This window comes from Drosophila elegans, unplaced genomic scaffold (genome assembly GCF_018152505.1).
Source record: "Drosophila elegans isolate 14027-0461.03 unplaced genomic scaffold, ASM1815250v1 contig_149, whole genome shotgun sequence".
Classification (NCBI taxonomy): Eukaryota; Metazoa; Arthropoda; class Insecta; order Diptera; family Drosophilidae; genus Drosophila; species Drosophila elegans.
In genome coordinates this window covers 18190405-18204876 of record NW_024545513.1, presented here as the reverse complement: position 1 = coordinate 18204876, position 14472 = coordinate 18190405, and the positions used below count along the sequence as shown (strand labels likewise).

General features: G+C 42.4%; 2 protein-coding genes across 2 annotated transcripts; one reads left to right on the top strand and one right to left on the bottom strand.

Annotated features, from left to right (window-relative positions):
* Window positions 1–5297: 5297 nt before the first annotated feature.
* LOC108143850 (RNA-binding protein 25) lies at window positions 5298–7062 on the bottom strand. Its single transcript, XM_017268411.2, has 2 exons — window positions 6899–7062; window positions 5298–6833 (listed from the first exon to the last, which is right to left on the bottom strand). Exon 2 carries the CDS (start codon window positions 6822–6824, stop codon window positions 5493–5495), a length of 1332 nt encoding a protein of 443 aa, XP_017123900.1. The 5' UTR covers window positions 6825–6833; window positions 6899–7062; the 3' UTR covers window positions 5298–5492.
* A 907-nt stretch (window positions 7063–7969) lies between these two features.
* On the top strand, window positions 7970–13656 carry LOC108144653 (putative ATP-dependent RNA helicase DHX57). Its single transcript, XM_017269702.2, has 6 exons — window positions 7970–8110; window positions 8190–9001; window positions 9460–10746; window positions 10822–11783; window positions 11854–12055; window positions 12685–13656. Exons 1-6 carry the CDS (start codon window positions 8043–8045, stop codon window positions 13248–13250), a joined length of 3897 nt encoding a protein of 1298 aa, XP_017125191.1. The 5' UTR covers window positions 7970–8042; the 3' UTR covers window positions 13251–13656.
* Window positions 13657–14472: the final 816 nt, after the last annotated feature.

The window sequence follows — 14472 nt, the reverse complement described above, 5'->3', positions numbered from 1 at the left end:
CTTGGTAAAATGGGTTGGTTTTTTTTTTTTTGCTTTTGGGTAGTTTGCTTGTTAACCGCGCGACGCACGTCCGAACGCGAATCGTGACGGAAGTCGACTGAGCAAACGCAGAGCCGCTCGACGGAAAACCAAACTCAAACTCAAAGACCCTGTCTTCGTCGCGATCTCGGACTTTTTCTCTGCCCTCGTCGCACAGTGGGGCGTTTCGCCAAATTAGATGGTAAAATTCAACGTTTCCAAATTGGAAATAGACCAAATCTTCTACATAAATTCCTGGCGATAATAATGTATAGAAGACACAGAAATCGGTTTCGTAAATTCTAAAAACGAAAAAAGAGTCTTCATTTGCATCAAGAAACTTCGAGTTCACCCAAAGTTAATGAAAATGTCCGTAGATTTTTATTCATCGTTATAAGTATCATGGATTTTGTATTGTTTTTGACTTATATATTTTCAATACAATTCCAATTTTGATTGCTTCTTGTAAGAATCATATTTTTACGAATCGCTATTTAACAGAACTTTTATTTTGCTTTTGAATATCTTAAATTAACTCAAGTATAAAGAAACGGCTAAAATACTTTAAATAATGGTACTTTTAATTACTATTATTGCTATGAAAGTGTTAGTTAATTTAAATCGTTTATTAAGCAATTTATTTTTAGACAATGCTTAAACAATTTTCCATATGATCCCACTGTGCCGACTTCGGTGTCTCGGGGGCGCATGCGCAAAAAACCGAGCAGAACGACGAAGAAAGGTAGCGGAAGAAGCAGAAACAGAAGCGGTGGTTGCTGCATGTAAGCCGAGTGAAGAAAGCAGGGGTCCAGTGATGCCAGCCCAGCTATTTTCCCGAGCAATTACGAAAGCTCTTTTTTAAAGCCAAAGACATATATATAGAGAATAAAAATGGAATCTAACTTTAAATGCGTCGTATTATAATTTAAAGAAAATCCTCCTTATTTTCAAAAAAATAAAAAATGTTTAAAATTAAAACTGTTATTATTTTTTTAAAAACAAAACTAGAGAAGATTAAGTAAGATTTACTTTTTACCATTTATGGTACGAAATTAAGTGCGAACAATTAAAAATGTAAATCAATTATTTTTGCCATTTAAACATTTGGCATTTATACAGTTATATGTTACAAGTGTCGGAAATCAAATTAAGTGGTATTCAGAGAAAAATAATAATAAAACTAATAAACTAATAAATGATATGCATATTTAGCTGTTTTTCGGCTAACCAAAGTTGACAGCACTGGTTAATCGTGGGTCGGGGGTTAGAGTGCGAATGGCAAAGGGAAGGCCCTAGGTTTTAATGACGGTTCGCGGGACAGATCGCATGTTCGCTGGCCGACCAGAGCGACCAGAAGGGAGCGACCATTACGGATTACGCACTGGGACCAAGCTTTTTATGGCCGCCAGTCGGACAACACTTCTTGGCGGCTATTTGCGAGTGGTCGGATCCAAAGCGAGCAGACGTGCTCATGTCATAAACTTCGGAAGTGGAGATTGGGATGATCGTGATCGTAATGAAAGTGATTAAACCCTATTCGCGTCTGCACACTCGTGTGACGCTAATGATACGGACACACATAAATGTGTCACCGTGTGTGAGTACCGTGAGATAGACTCGTTTTCTTTGTGTTAACAGAACTCTGTCACGATAATGTGACATGATATGGGTCAATAAGCTTAACCGAGTAGTGATCCAAGAAATCACTCAAGAACAACGGTGAAAATCATACTATAGAAAACACTATTAAAAAGTTATCATTGAATTTTAATTAAAATCATCGGGTTACTTATTTAAAATATAAAATTATCATTAGCATATATAGACAAAGAACTTTAAACTATAAAGTTTAAGCTACAATTATTTCAATATTGAAATAACAAATCAGTTATAAGGGTAAAACCCAGGGAATTCAGGGAAAAGTGTTAGTCTGATCTTTAAATTTTTAAAAATTACAAAACATTTTTTGTTGTCACCATAGTTTACCATCCTTACTTTAAATGATGATGGATTATCTCATTGCCCATGCTAAAACGATTCCCACCAACTATCAATTAACTTTGGGCATTAGCTCATTTAAAGATCTTATGTTTTATAGCTTCTGCAATGGCTCTGAGATTCCTAATTAAATTTCTACAGCTGACTCAGGGGGTACTTATATAACATGGGGTGTTAGCAAGACAATCGACCATCAAGTGATCCGATTTGGATCTTTTCATGGGATCGCGTTGCAAGTAGCCACAAGTATAAAACACTGGCTGTACATGCAGAAGACGTGAGTATATAGGAAAGAGTTCCACGTACTTACTAACCCCATATAAAACAGACTCATTACCCCGGCGAAGAAGACGAAGCTTTGTACATGTACATGATGACGATGATGACAGCCAAGAGCAAGTGGATTTTTCTTAGGGGTATATACGGGGTATGGCTATGGCTATGGGTATGGGTATGGGTAGATCGTGTGTTTTTATTCCGGGCAAAACTTATTACTAAGTAGGAGCAGATCGCGAGCAAACTGAATGAATGGAAAATTGTGGGAACAATGTGAAACGTTTGCCGAGCGTGAGAAATTGCCACCGCCAACGCGTTGGACGGTTCTTCTCCTCAGCGGAGGTGCTGGATTTGTGGTGCCTTAAGACCCAGAGATCTCCCACTCCGGGAGTTGGAAACTTCGAGGCTGTTTAGCACACAATGCCGCCATTAAAGGTCGCCGCCGGTACCCAAGACTCCCAGGCCAGAAACACTATACATACTACGTATGTACATATATCTATACACCATATAGTAGTAGTCCCCCAGTATTCGGGATGGAAGTTGCGCAGACTTGACGCCAAATTGCCATCTTTAAGTTGACTAATTTTCATTTTGGGCCGCTGCATTTTCCACTTGCCATCTGACATTTTCCAAAGCCCACAAATATGCGCATAATTCGGAATGCGATATTTTTTTTAAGCGTATGTGCGAAAAGTGCTCCTCCCTCCAGCAAAAGTTTTTCATAATTTTCAAGGCAAACGATTTGATGATGAGACGCGGTTCAATGTCTCCGGGTCTTTATAATATAAGTATGTGCGTGACTCGGCATTATAAGTGGGGGTCAACCGTCGGGAAAATCATGGCTTCGACTGCGACTGACTGGGCAATTATAGTTGCAATGCTCAAGACTTTTTGCCATTTAAAGTCTGAAAATTCTGCATAAAGCCGATGTCAATCAGGGAAGAAAAGAGGGAGTTTTTTTTCTGGAACTCACAGATATATATTTAATTATTATAACAGCTTTCTAAGCCTTCTTTCCCATTAAATAATAAGTGAACGTTACAAATTCTGAACAAATATTGCATGAAATTGTTCTTTTTTTTTCTCTATAAAATTACATATTCTTATATTTTTTAATATTTCTTAACAAGAATGAAACCGGCTTTCTAATAAAACATAGTTAAATTTCTTATGTTTAATAGACGCGTCACAAAGATATTTACAATTTATAAATAAAAAAATAAATCTGGATAACTAAACTAAACTAAACTTTAAACTATTTGTGACTGAATCATAATAATTGCTAAGATATAATAGCCACAGGTACAAGAACCATTTCCGAAACATGGTTCACAAAATTCGCTGAACTCGCTCACTTTTGGCGCACTTCAAAGCGACTAAGTGAAAATAAAAGTCCGAGCGAAACGAGATCATTAAGTGAGTTCCCCTTAAATGGAGGCCATTAAAATGTTGCCGGCAAACGAAATAAATTTAGATGTAAGAATTGTCATTAGAGGGGAATCGCTTACAACGCCCGAACCCTCGACTGCTCGTCGCTAGCCCAACCCACATGAAATCTTAGATTCAAACGAACACCTCGAAAAATTATATGAAGTTTTACACAAAATAATTCAAGTTGCTTTTAAATGTATAATATTTTAAATACAACTTATGCCAAAAATTATATAAAACGCCTAACCACTATATTAAAATACCTTTGTACAGTTCAAGCTTGTAAGTTCCACCAGCATTTATTTACATTTCTTTATAATTATAATAAATATATTTTTTCAGCGCTTAAAAGTAATAAATATTTAAAAAAAAACATTTTACAGTTAAAGTTTTTAAGTCAAACGTGAACTAACCATTATGTTTTGTTTTTGTTTTGTTTTTGTTATTGTTATTGTTAATTATTATTTTTTTAGCATAGTCTCATATTTCTTTAATAAAATTGTATGTATTTCACAGCAAATAAAGTCACATTGAATTTTTTAATATTGCTTTATTTGCCAAACTTCTATGTTTTTTGACTTGATTTCTTTCCTTTTTTTGTCTTAATCTATGATATTAAAAATTTTAAAATGTAGTTATACGAAAAAAGTACTTTTCCCGTTTTCAAGTGTATAATTGTTTCTTTGAATGCTTCACCTTTTGAACGTTTAAACGTCTTCTTTTTGGCCCGCACCGCATCGAATTCACCTAACTGGCTTTTAATTGTTCGAGACGGAGGACAGAAGGCTGAGCGGTGTTTGTTTCGCTAACTTTTCCTATGCTCACATGTCTCCTGGTGTCGGTGACAAACAACAATCAACAAACGACGAACAACAAACAACAAACAGACGAGTCTCGGACCCAAGCAGAGTTGCCAATCGTATGCGGCATGTAACTCCATTTACGACTGCCAAGAGTCGAGTCGCCCTTTGTTGTAAACCGGAAAACTCGCGGTGTTTACCTGATGGCCATATCTCTATCATGATCACGGCCTGAGATTTCCCGGTAGTTGCAAAACAAAACCCAACTGGCCAAAAGACGCCACGAGCTCGTCTTGCGACAGTGATTAACGAGACAAATGACAAGCTCATTCCAAGGATTTGCTAATGACCAGTTACTCGCGTGAATATTTTAGTTACAACAAGGATAGTCAGTCATTATTATTTATTTAAGTAGGTAAACAAATACATTGAAATCATAATTACATGATTAACATGTTAATATTACGTTTCTTTATTCATTATTAATTTTGAATATTTTTTGTTCTCAATCTAATTCCCATGCTAATTTTTGTAAGTTCCTCAGTTGTTGTTAAAACGAAATTTTGAAAAATATACACAAAAATACAAAGATACGAATAAAATAATAATAAAAGTGTACTTTATGAATATAAATTTTGCTACAATTTATTATTATCATAAAGGTAAAAATTATTTGTGTGTAGGTCAACATCAAAAAAATTTCTTTCCTTACCATCAGAAATTCTTTAACAAATAAAATAAAATCGAAAACAAAATAATGCAGAGACAATATTATATTATCATTATTATTATTGTTTTAATTGTATTGACATTTGAACGTATAAGTTATTTGCGAGGGTCAAAAAAAATGAAAGTAGCATATGTCACCATTATGTTCACCAATATGGCAATACGCTGACCTATCAAGATTTATCCCTTGAAACGAAACTAAATTTTAACATATTTATATTATAATGGCAAACTTCGTTAATTTGGATAAGACATGGTGCTCATTTGCTGGTGGATGGCATGGACGAGCGCCTTCAGTGAGGATGCGTCCAAATTGCGGATGAGTAACAACGAGACAGCCAGCAGATTGTCATTCCTCGGATGAAAGGAGTTGCCCGCCATATCCAAATCATCGCTTCTGAATGGACTGGCCATGGCATCGCTGTCGTCCTGGCGGACTGGTCGAACAAGAGGTCTTGTTGTAGATCGCCACTCTCGCTCCCGCTCGCGCTCCCACTCGCGTTCCCGCTCGCGCTCACGCTCCTCCATCAGTTTCCGCTCTCTCATCCGCTTCTGCTCCTCCTTCTGCTCCAGCAGCATGTCATTCCTCGGATGAAAGGAGTTGCCCACCATATCCAAATCATCGCTTCTGAATGGACTGGCCATGGCATCGCTGTCGTCCTGGCTGACTGGTTGAACAAGAGATCTTGTTGGAGATCGCCATTCTCGCTCCCGCTCGCGCTCCCAGTCGCGCTCCCGCTCCTCCCTCATCCGCTTCTGCTCCTCCTTCTGCTCCAGCAGCTTGTCATTCCTCGGATAAAAGGAGTTGCCCACCATATCCAAATCATCGCCTCTGAATGGACTGGCCATGGCATCGCTGTCGTCCTGGCGGACTGGTTCAACAGGAGATCTTGTTGTAGATCGCCTCTCTCGCTCGCGCTCGCGCTCCCGATCCTCCATCAGTTTCCGCTCCCTCATCCACTCCTTCTGCTCCAGCTCCATCTTCAGTTCAAGCTTCTTCACCCGCTGGCGCTCCTCCTGGCGCTCATCCTCGCGTTCCCATTCCCGTTCCCGCTCCAGCCGCTCGCGACAGGGGTTCATCTTGGCGCCACTAGTTGAGGGCACCGACTCCGCCACCGGGGCACTGATAGCACTTTTCTGATCCGGTTCGGACTCGTTGCGGAGGGCGGCCTGCACCTCCTGTTGGCTGACTTCCACGTTGTCTAGTATTTTAAGCTGCGGCAGCTTTCGCAGCACATGGGCCCTGTAGTTGCCACCAGCTTCCAGGGTGCATGGATTGTCCTCCAACCAAAGCGAGGTCAGCGAACGGGCATTAGTTAGATAGTTGAGTTCGTCAAAGCTCGCGATCTTATTTTTGCGTATGTACAGCTCCTTTAGGCGATGGCAATTTTGGAGGCTGCTCAGCGAATTTATATTGTTAACGCTGAGCGCCAGTATTTCCAAGCGCGGCATCTCTAAGCAAATCTTGATGTCATCTAAGTCACTGCCCCAAACATTAAGTTTCACGACATTTCGATAGTCGGAGCATTTTGACTTGAATTCGACCAGCTGTTCCGAAAGTCTGTTCATCCTCCGAATCTATAACACATATAAAATAATTTGTAATTAAATTTATCTAGGTTGTACAAAAAACACACACACACCTATAACTCGCCAGTACTTTAATAAGAAAAAAAAAAAAAAGGAAAAAAGCAGTTTCTCGAAAATTTCGTACAAATCGGAATAAAAAAAAATGTTTCAAAATAAAACGAACAATTTTTACGGAGATTGTAATGTGTTCGTTGGGAGAGTTTGAATATAACTAAGGAATAAGGCTTCGGCTTTAGACAGACAGCTAGTGCTGTAAAGCCTAGCCTACTATTCAGTAAAAATTTGTTCATTTGTTAGGATTTGGGTTCCGATTCAAAACTACTTTGATTGAGTGATAAGTTACTCCTAAATTTAGCTTGGCAAAAAAAAAGAGTGATCAAATTAATTTATGATCAATTTTCCCATATTTTATAAGGGGGGCTACATCATGATTTTTCCCAAAATTTGCAATAAGTCAACATTTTAAGCTGTGAATGCCATTCAATGCTGACGATTTCAACGAGATTTAATATTCCAACTTTGACCATTATTTTCCAAAGTTTTTTATACAAAAATAAAACGTTAAAATGTTAACAAGGTAACATATAAGGCATCAAAAAATTGTACCTAGGTAAGTACCTAAGTACAAGTATCTAGGTACACCCCAAAACTGACTACCATACAAAATCAAATAAACTAATTGTGACATTACATTCCTAGCCATTACTGTTATTTCGAACCTAACTAACTTACCGATAACTTCTCACATATCAAAGTTCTACACCGTCCTTTGTAATCGATAAGCATGTACATATATCGAGTGTATCGAGTATTGCATTGGCATTGGTGCAGAAACATCGATGTTTCGATTTTTGAAAAAAAATATTAACATACAAAACTTATATTGTTATCTATTTATTTCTTCTTTGTTGGAAATCGTCTGCTTTCATGTTCACGATTGCGCTAGCATAGTCCATATCTTCATTGCAGTTTAACTTGAGTGTAGTGCGCAAGAATTGGAGTGATAAGTTAGCAGTGGCAAGAAAATACCGTTAGAAATGGAAAGACATCGATAGTCTCTGGCAAACATCGATAGGTGCGATACTTTGAAAGCATCGATTAAATTGATGCTGGCATCGATGTCTTCCACCTCTAGTTGGCGTTTGTTGTGAAATTTGCCTTCCACCTGCTTTACGTTTGCCATTTCTCCCAGTGGCCATGGACGAATTCTCGCGACAGCAGATGGACGACTGCTTCCTGCGCAGCCCCAGCGACATCCGCACCACGTGAGTATTCCCTGGCTGGCTCACCCCACAATGGTCATCGTCACTTAGTTTCCCAATTCCGATTTTGGCCAACAAATAGCAACGTGCAAGCGGTGCCCAAGTCACAGGCGTCGGACAACAAGTCGCGCAAAACGGAGCTGCATGTCCTCCGGCTAAATGACGAATCCCGCCAAATGACCATGGACACACTGCGCCAAATCCATGGTCCCGACTTCCAGCTGGACGACATCAGCAAGTACAAGGATCGCGGACGCGGTGGCCACGGTGTCAAGCACTCCTACTGGCAGGATCGTGGCACCCTAATGGTCCAGAGTGTCCAGGGCGTGAGAAGCTCCGCGAGTGGCAACAGCGACAGCGATGCGGATCGCCTGCGCCGCTATGCCCTGGCCAAGCTGGAGAACTACGGCTTCCAGGCCGTCCACTGTTTGGAGGCCTATGAACACTGCGCCGGCGACACGGAGGCTGCGCTTCTGCTGCTCTATCGCCGCTACATGAGGATCCCCGACGAGGAGGAGGAGAAGGAGAAGGAGGAGCAGCTGACCCTGGAGCCGCCCAGCGAACAGGAACTGCTGGACATGCGCGCGGAGGAGAAGGAAGCCCTCGAGTCCATCTACGATCAGGGCACGTATGAGGAGCGCGAGGCTAACAGCGTGTGGAACCTCAAGTTCCGCATCGACCACCTGCTGGCCCACAGTCCCTCGGAGGTGCGGAAGGCCAGGGAGGCGGTCCTCGCCGCTGCTGCCGCCGCCGCCCAGGCGGCGCTCGACAAGAAGAAGAAGGCTCCGCAGCGATGCCGCAACTTCGACCGCGACGGCACCTGCAAGTTCGGCCCCAAGTGCCGCTTCGCCCACCTGCCACCGCTGCCCACGGAAACGGACACGCCCAAGAAGGGTGAGTTGTCCAGCTAGGATTATATGGGACTATATAGGCTATGGGACTATATAGGCTACTGATACCTGACGCATTTAATTAGTAACTTTAATTGTACAAATTGATTCGAAACTGGGAATTCAGAATAATTTATAAGCAATTATACCTTATAATATATCTATTTGCTTAAAAATTGTTCAACATAATATGGAGTTCCTATATCTAATAACATTAGTAACTACCTTATGTTCCTGTTTTGAGGTAACTAGACAATGATACAATATTAAGGGTGTCTTTATTTAATACTTCATTAAGTAATATATTTATATTATACAATAATGATAGTGTAAGTACTTAATATATATTCTTCACGGTTAGAAGATTTCCCAACAATTTTTGGGCACCAACTAAATATAGTGTGGGGATTAAAGAAGGAACTCATCTAATCACAGTACCCTGCTCCCTCCAAATTCTTTCAGATACCGTTGACGAGAACGACAACGAGCTGTGGTTCCACGTGGAGGTGCGCTTTCCGCCGGGCAGTCGCTATCCGTACGAGGCGCCATTCATTTACCTGAAAACCACCTGCCACGACATTCCGCACGAGCTGCGCCTCCGCTACGCGCGCCATTTGTACCGGGAGGCCAGAGCGATATGTCGCGATGGCATTCCCTGCGTGTACAGCATCTGCGATCTGCTGCAGTCGAACGAACAGCTGGCCGGTCGTCTGGACACCTCGGCCTTTCCCTCGCCCAAGCACTCCATCTTCCACGACGAGCCGGAGGGCGGTGGAGCGGATCGGGATGCGGATCACCAGCAGGCACCCAAACCGTCGCACTACGCCCGCGGGCAAACCGCCCGCAATGAGGGCGGTCGTCAGCGAAATGCGGAGGCCCAGGCACGCGAGAATCGTCGCCTGCTGCAGCAGTTTGTGGAGCGGCGAAAGGAGGAGCGCTACCAGAAGGTCATCGATGGCCGGAAACAGCTGCCCGCTTTTGCCGAAATTGAGCGCATATTAGCGTTGATCGAACGATCGCCGGTGGTGGTGATATCCGGCGAAACGGGCTGCGGCAAGAGTACCCAAGTGCCGCAGTTCATCTTGGACAACTGGTTCTTCAGGGCCCTACAATTGCCGGCCAAGGAGCAGTTGCCCCACGTGGAGATCATCTGCACACAACCGCGACGTCTCTCGGCCATCGGAGTGGCGGAACGGGTGGCTGCCGAGCGTCTGGATCGCATTGGCCAGCTGGTGGGCTATCAGATCCGGCTGGAGAACAAGGTGTCGCAGAGCACGCGCCTCAGTTTCTGCACAACGGGCATCCTACTGCGCCGACTGGCCTCCGATCCACTGCTGGAAGGCGTTACCCATGTCATTGTCGACGAAGTGCACGAACGCTCCGAGGAGTCCGACTTCCTATTGCTCATCCTCAAGAATTTGCTGCGCGAGCGCAAGGATCTCAAAGTCATCCTCATGTCGGCCACTTTGAATGCCGCACTCTTTTCGGACTACTTTGGCGGTGCTCCCGTGCTAGATATACCAGGACGCACCTATCCGGTTCAGCAGTTCTTCCTGGAGGACATCCTGGAGATGAGCGACTTTGTCATGGAGTACGACACCAAGTACTGCCGCAAACTAAAGAAGCACGAGCAGGACGTACTGGAGCGCGAGTTGGAGTATGCCGACGTGCAGGCCTCTGGCCAGGCTCCCGGTAAGAATATCAAGGATGAAAAGCTCACCCTTGCCGAGACCTATCAGCGTTACGCGGGTAAGTTCACTGTCCAATCCAGCAGCAAACCAATAGCCTACCTTGTTAGTCTCTCGTTTTTAAACCCCCCATTAGAGTACAGCAAGCCAACGTGTAAGAGCATCTACCTGATGGAGCCGATGACCATAAACCCGGAACTGATCGAATCCGTGCTGAAGTACATCGTTGAGGGCGCCCACGATTGGCCGCGCGAGGGAACCATTCTCATCTTTTTGCCCGGCTTTGGGGAGATCCAAACCGTGCACGATTCCCTGCTGGATCATGCCCTGTTCTCGCCACGAGCCGGCAAATTCGTTCTGGTGCCCCTGCACTCGGCCCTTTCTGGCGAGGATCAGGCGCTGGTCTTCAAGAAGGCACCGCCCGGCAAGCGAAAGATCGTGCTGAGCACGAACATAGCCGAGACCTCGGTGACCATCGACGACTGTGTGTTCGTTGTGGACTGCGGCCTGATGAAGGAGAAGTGCTTCGACTCGAACCGCAACATGGAGTCGCTGGACCTGGTCTGGGTCTCTCGAGCCAATGCCAAACAGCGCAAGGGTCGTGCCGGCCGTGTAATGCCGGGCGTGTGCATACACCTGTACACGAGTCACCGCTACCACCAGCACATTCTGGCCCAACCGGTGCCAGAGATCCAGCGTGTGCCGCTCGAGCAGATTGTGCTGCGCATCAAGACGCTGCAGACGTTCGCCTCGCGTAACACGCTCTCGGTTCTCCTCGAAACGCTGGAGGCGCCCACGGAGGACAGTGTGTTGGGTGCGTTGACACGTCTGCGGGATGTGGGTGCACTGGATGCAGAGGATCAGCTCACACCGCTGGGCCATCATCTGGCCGCCCTGCCCGTGGACGTGCGCATCGGCAAGCTGATGCTGTACGGAGCGATCTTCCAGTGCCTGGACAGCGTGCTGACCATCGCCGCCTGTCTGAGCAACAAGTCGCCGTTCGTCAGTCCGCTCAGCAAGCGCACGGAGGCGGACAAGTGCAAACGCATGTTCGCCCTGGGCAACAGCGATCATCTCACCGTCCTGAATGCCTATCGAGTGAGTAATCTATCATTCCCCCATCAAAAATTTGACTTCTTAAATCTTCAAAATGGTTAATTTCTCCAAGAAATGGCTGGATGTGGCGCGTAGGGGAAACTATGCAGCCAGCAGGAACTATGCCACTGAGCACTTTCTCTCGCTGAACACACTCGAGACGATAGCCGACCTCAAGTACCAGTATCTGGAGCTGCTCGTTTCCATCGGCTTTGTGCCCATCAATGTGCCGCGCAGGCGCAAAAATGCCTGCGACAATATTCTCACACTAACAGGTATGAGAAGTGGGAATGTGAACAACTTACCTTCATTGTATTGTTCCATTTGTTGATTGTATCTGAAATGATTTAATACGCATTTAATTGAGTGTCTAACTTCATACTAATTGCATTTTGTTGGCTTTTGAGTTCTAAAGTCATTGACAATAGTTATTTCACTTAAAATATTCGAAAAGGATTTAAGGATTGTTTCATCACTTATAAAGTAGATTTGTTTCCTTTAATATAATTGTTATTAGTTATTATTTTTTAAATATTATTCCAACTGATTGATTCATCACTTTTAAGGTATATATCATATGCGCTCCTTTAAAATTATTGTCATCAGTTATTTTGCATAAAATATTTAATATACCAAATTAGTCCTATTATATCCGATTGTTTCATCACTTTTAGGGTAAAGATGCTTCATTTAATACACTTACTAAAACAATACAACTTTAACTTTAGTCTGAACATAGTTTATTAATCAATTTTATTTTCAAATATATATCTCCCTACTCACTTTACAAAAAGTAAATTCTTGTTATGCAATAATACTACAGATCGTAAAAGTTAGTTTATTTGTTATGTTATTGCTCTTAAATTTTGAAAGATTAGTTATCATTGTATTTGACTGATTGCAGGTGTGGATCAAAATCACAATGGCGACAATAACCGGCTGCTGACGTCGCTCCTCTGCGCCGCCCTCTATCCGAATATCGTGAAGATCATGACGCCGGAGCGGGTCTACGTGCAGACGGCGGGTGGAGCAGTGCCGCGCGAGCCGAGCCACCAGGATCTGCGGTTCAAGACACGCGGCGATGGCTACGTGAAGATCCATCCGTCGTCGGTCAACTCGCAGGTGGCCGTCTTCCAGGCACCCTTCCTCGTCTACCAGGAGAAGGTGCGCACCAGTGCCATCTACATACGCGACTGCTCGATGCTGCCGCTCATCGCCATGGTTTTGTTCGCCGGCAGCGACTTCAAGGTGGAGCTGCACGACGGCGACTTCCTCTTCCTGCTGGAGAGCGGATGGATCATCCTGAAGGCCCACGACCTGGAGACCGCCGAAATGGTGCAGTGCCTGCGGGCGGAGATGATCAAGCTGCTGGAGGAGAAGATTCGCGACCCGTGCCTTAACCTGCTGCACCACAAAAACGGATGCCGCATGATCGCCAACATCGTGCACCTGATCAGCAAAAATAGCTGAAACGCTGCTCAGTAAACAACTATTCAAATCACTTGTACATTTTGTGCGAAAGCTGTTGCAGCCGATATTTAAAATACCTGTAATATACGCCAAACGAGACCAATAATGATTCACCAAAACGATGGCTTTAAAGCACACTCCATAGGGTTTCTTCAATGGGATATAGAGGAATAGTTATTGACACTTATTTAAGGATGAAAATCATATGTTACTGCCTCATTATTATACCATTTCGTGAAACGCAACTATCATTACAGCAAATTAGCTTTGATTTTTCGTGTAGTAGATAGAACCCAAATACTCTATGCAATAGATCAATATTATTTCTATGCATTTCCTCCCTCCCGCTGATCTTGACTTATGAGTTTCAATAAACGATCGTTATTTATTTCCATACCTGGTTAAACCTTGATGTTATTTGTTATCAATCAAATTGGGACTCCTACGTTTGCAGCATGACTAATTGATTGATTGATTGAATTATCATACATAAAATCAACATATTGAATAATATTTTTCCAAACCATACCACTAAGTATGTACATATGTGTTTTTATGAGCTGATAATTTACTTGTAAAAATATTGGCGTGTTCTTTTAAAATAACGAGTTCCTGAAATAAAAATAATAGAAGTAAAGAAACAAAGCATAAAATTAAAGTTAATTGTACAGTAATAACAAAATGAAATAGTACAAATAAATAGCTGACTACTGAATTAAAAATATTATATTAAATACTACATGCGTATTGAACTGCATGATTTAATATTAAAATTGTTTAATTAATGTGGAAAATTATAGTTTTAAAATAGTTCCTATATCATTTAAATGCATTTAATTTATGTTAAATATTGTTTTAATTTAAATAACATTTTCAGAAGGTTAAAAATGAAAGGAAAAATTAAAAAAAAATTTTAAATAAGTAAAAACATCATGGGATGATTATCATTTAAATATTCTACTTTTTTTTTTTACCAATATATCATGTTAAAATAATCAAATACTGAAGATTTCCATGGACAACTGAAAAGTAAACCGATTCTAGGTACGAAAGGATTTTAAAGGCTTTAACAAAAAAATAAGAGAAATACTCTTTTTACCCTTATTAAACCAAAATTGTTGAGTACACTACATTTCGACGATGTACTTAAAGTAGATCCAAAAGGTAAAGTTAAGTAAGTGAAGTAAGTTAAAAAGGGAATGTGATTTTTTTTTCCAACGAC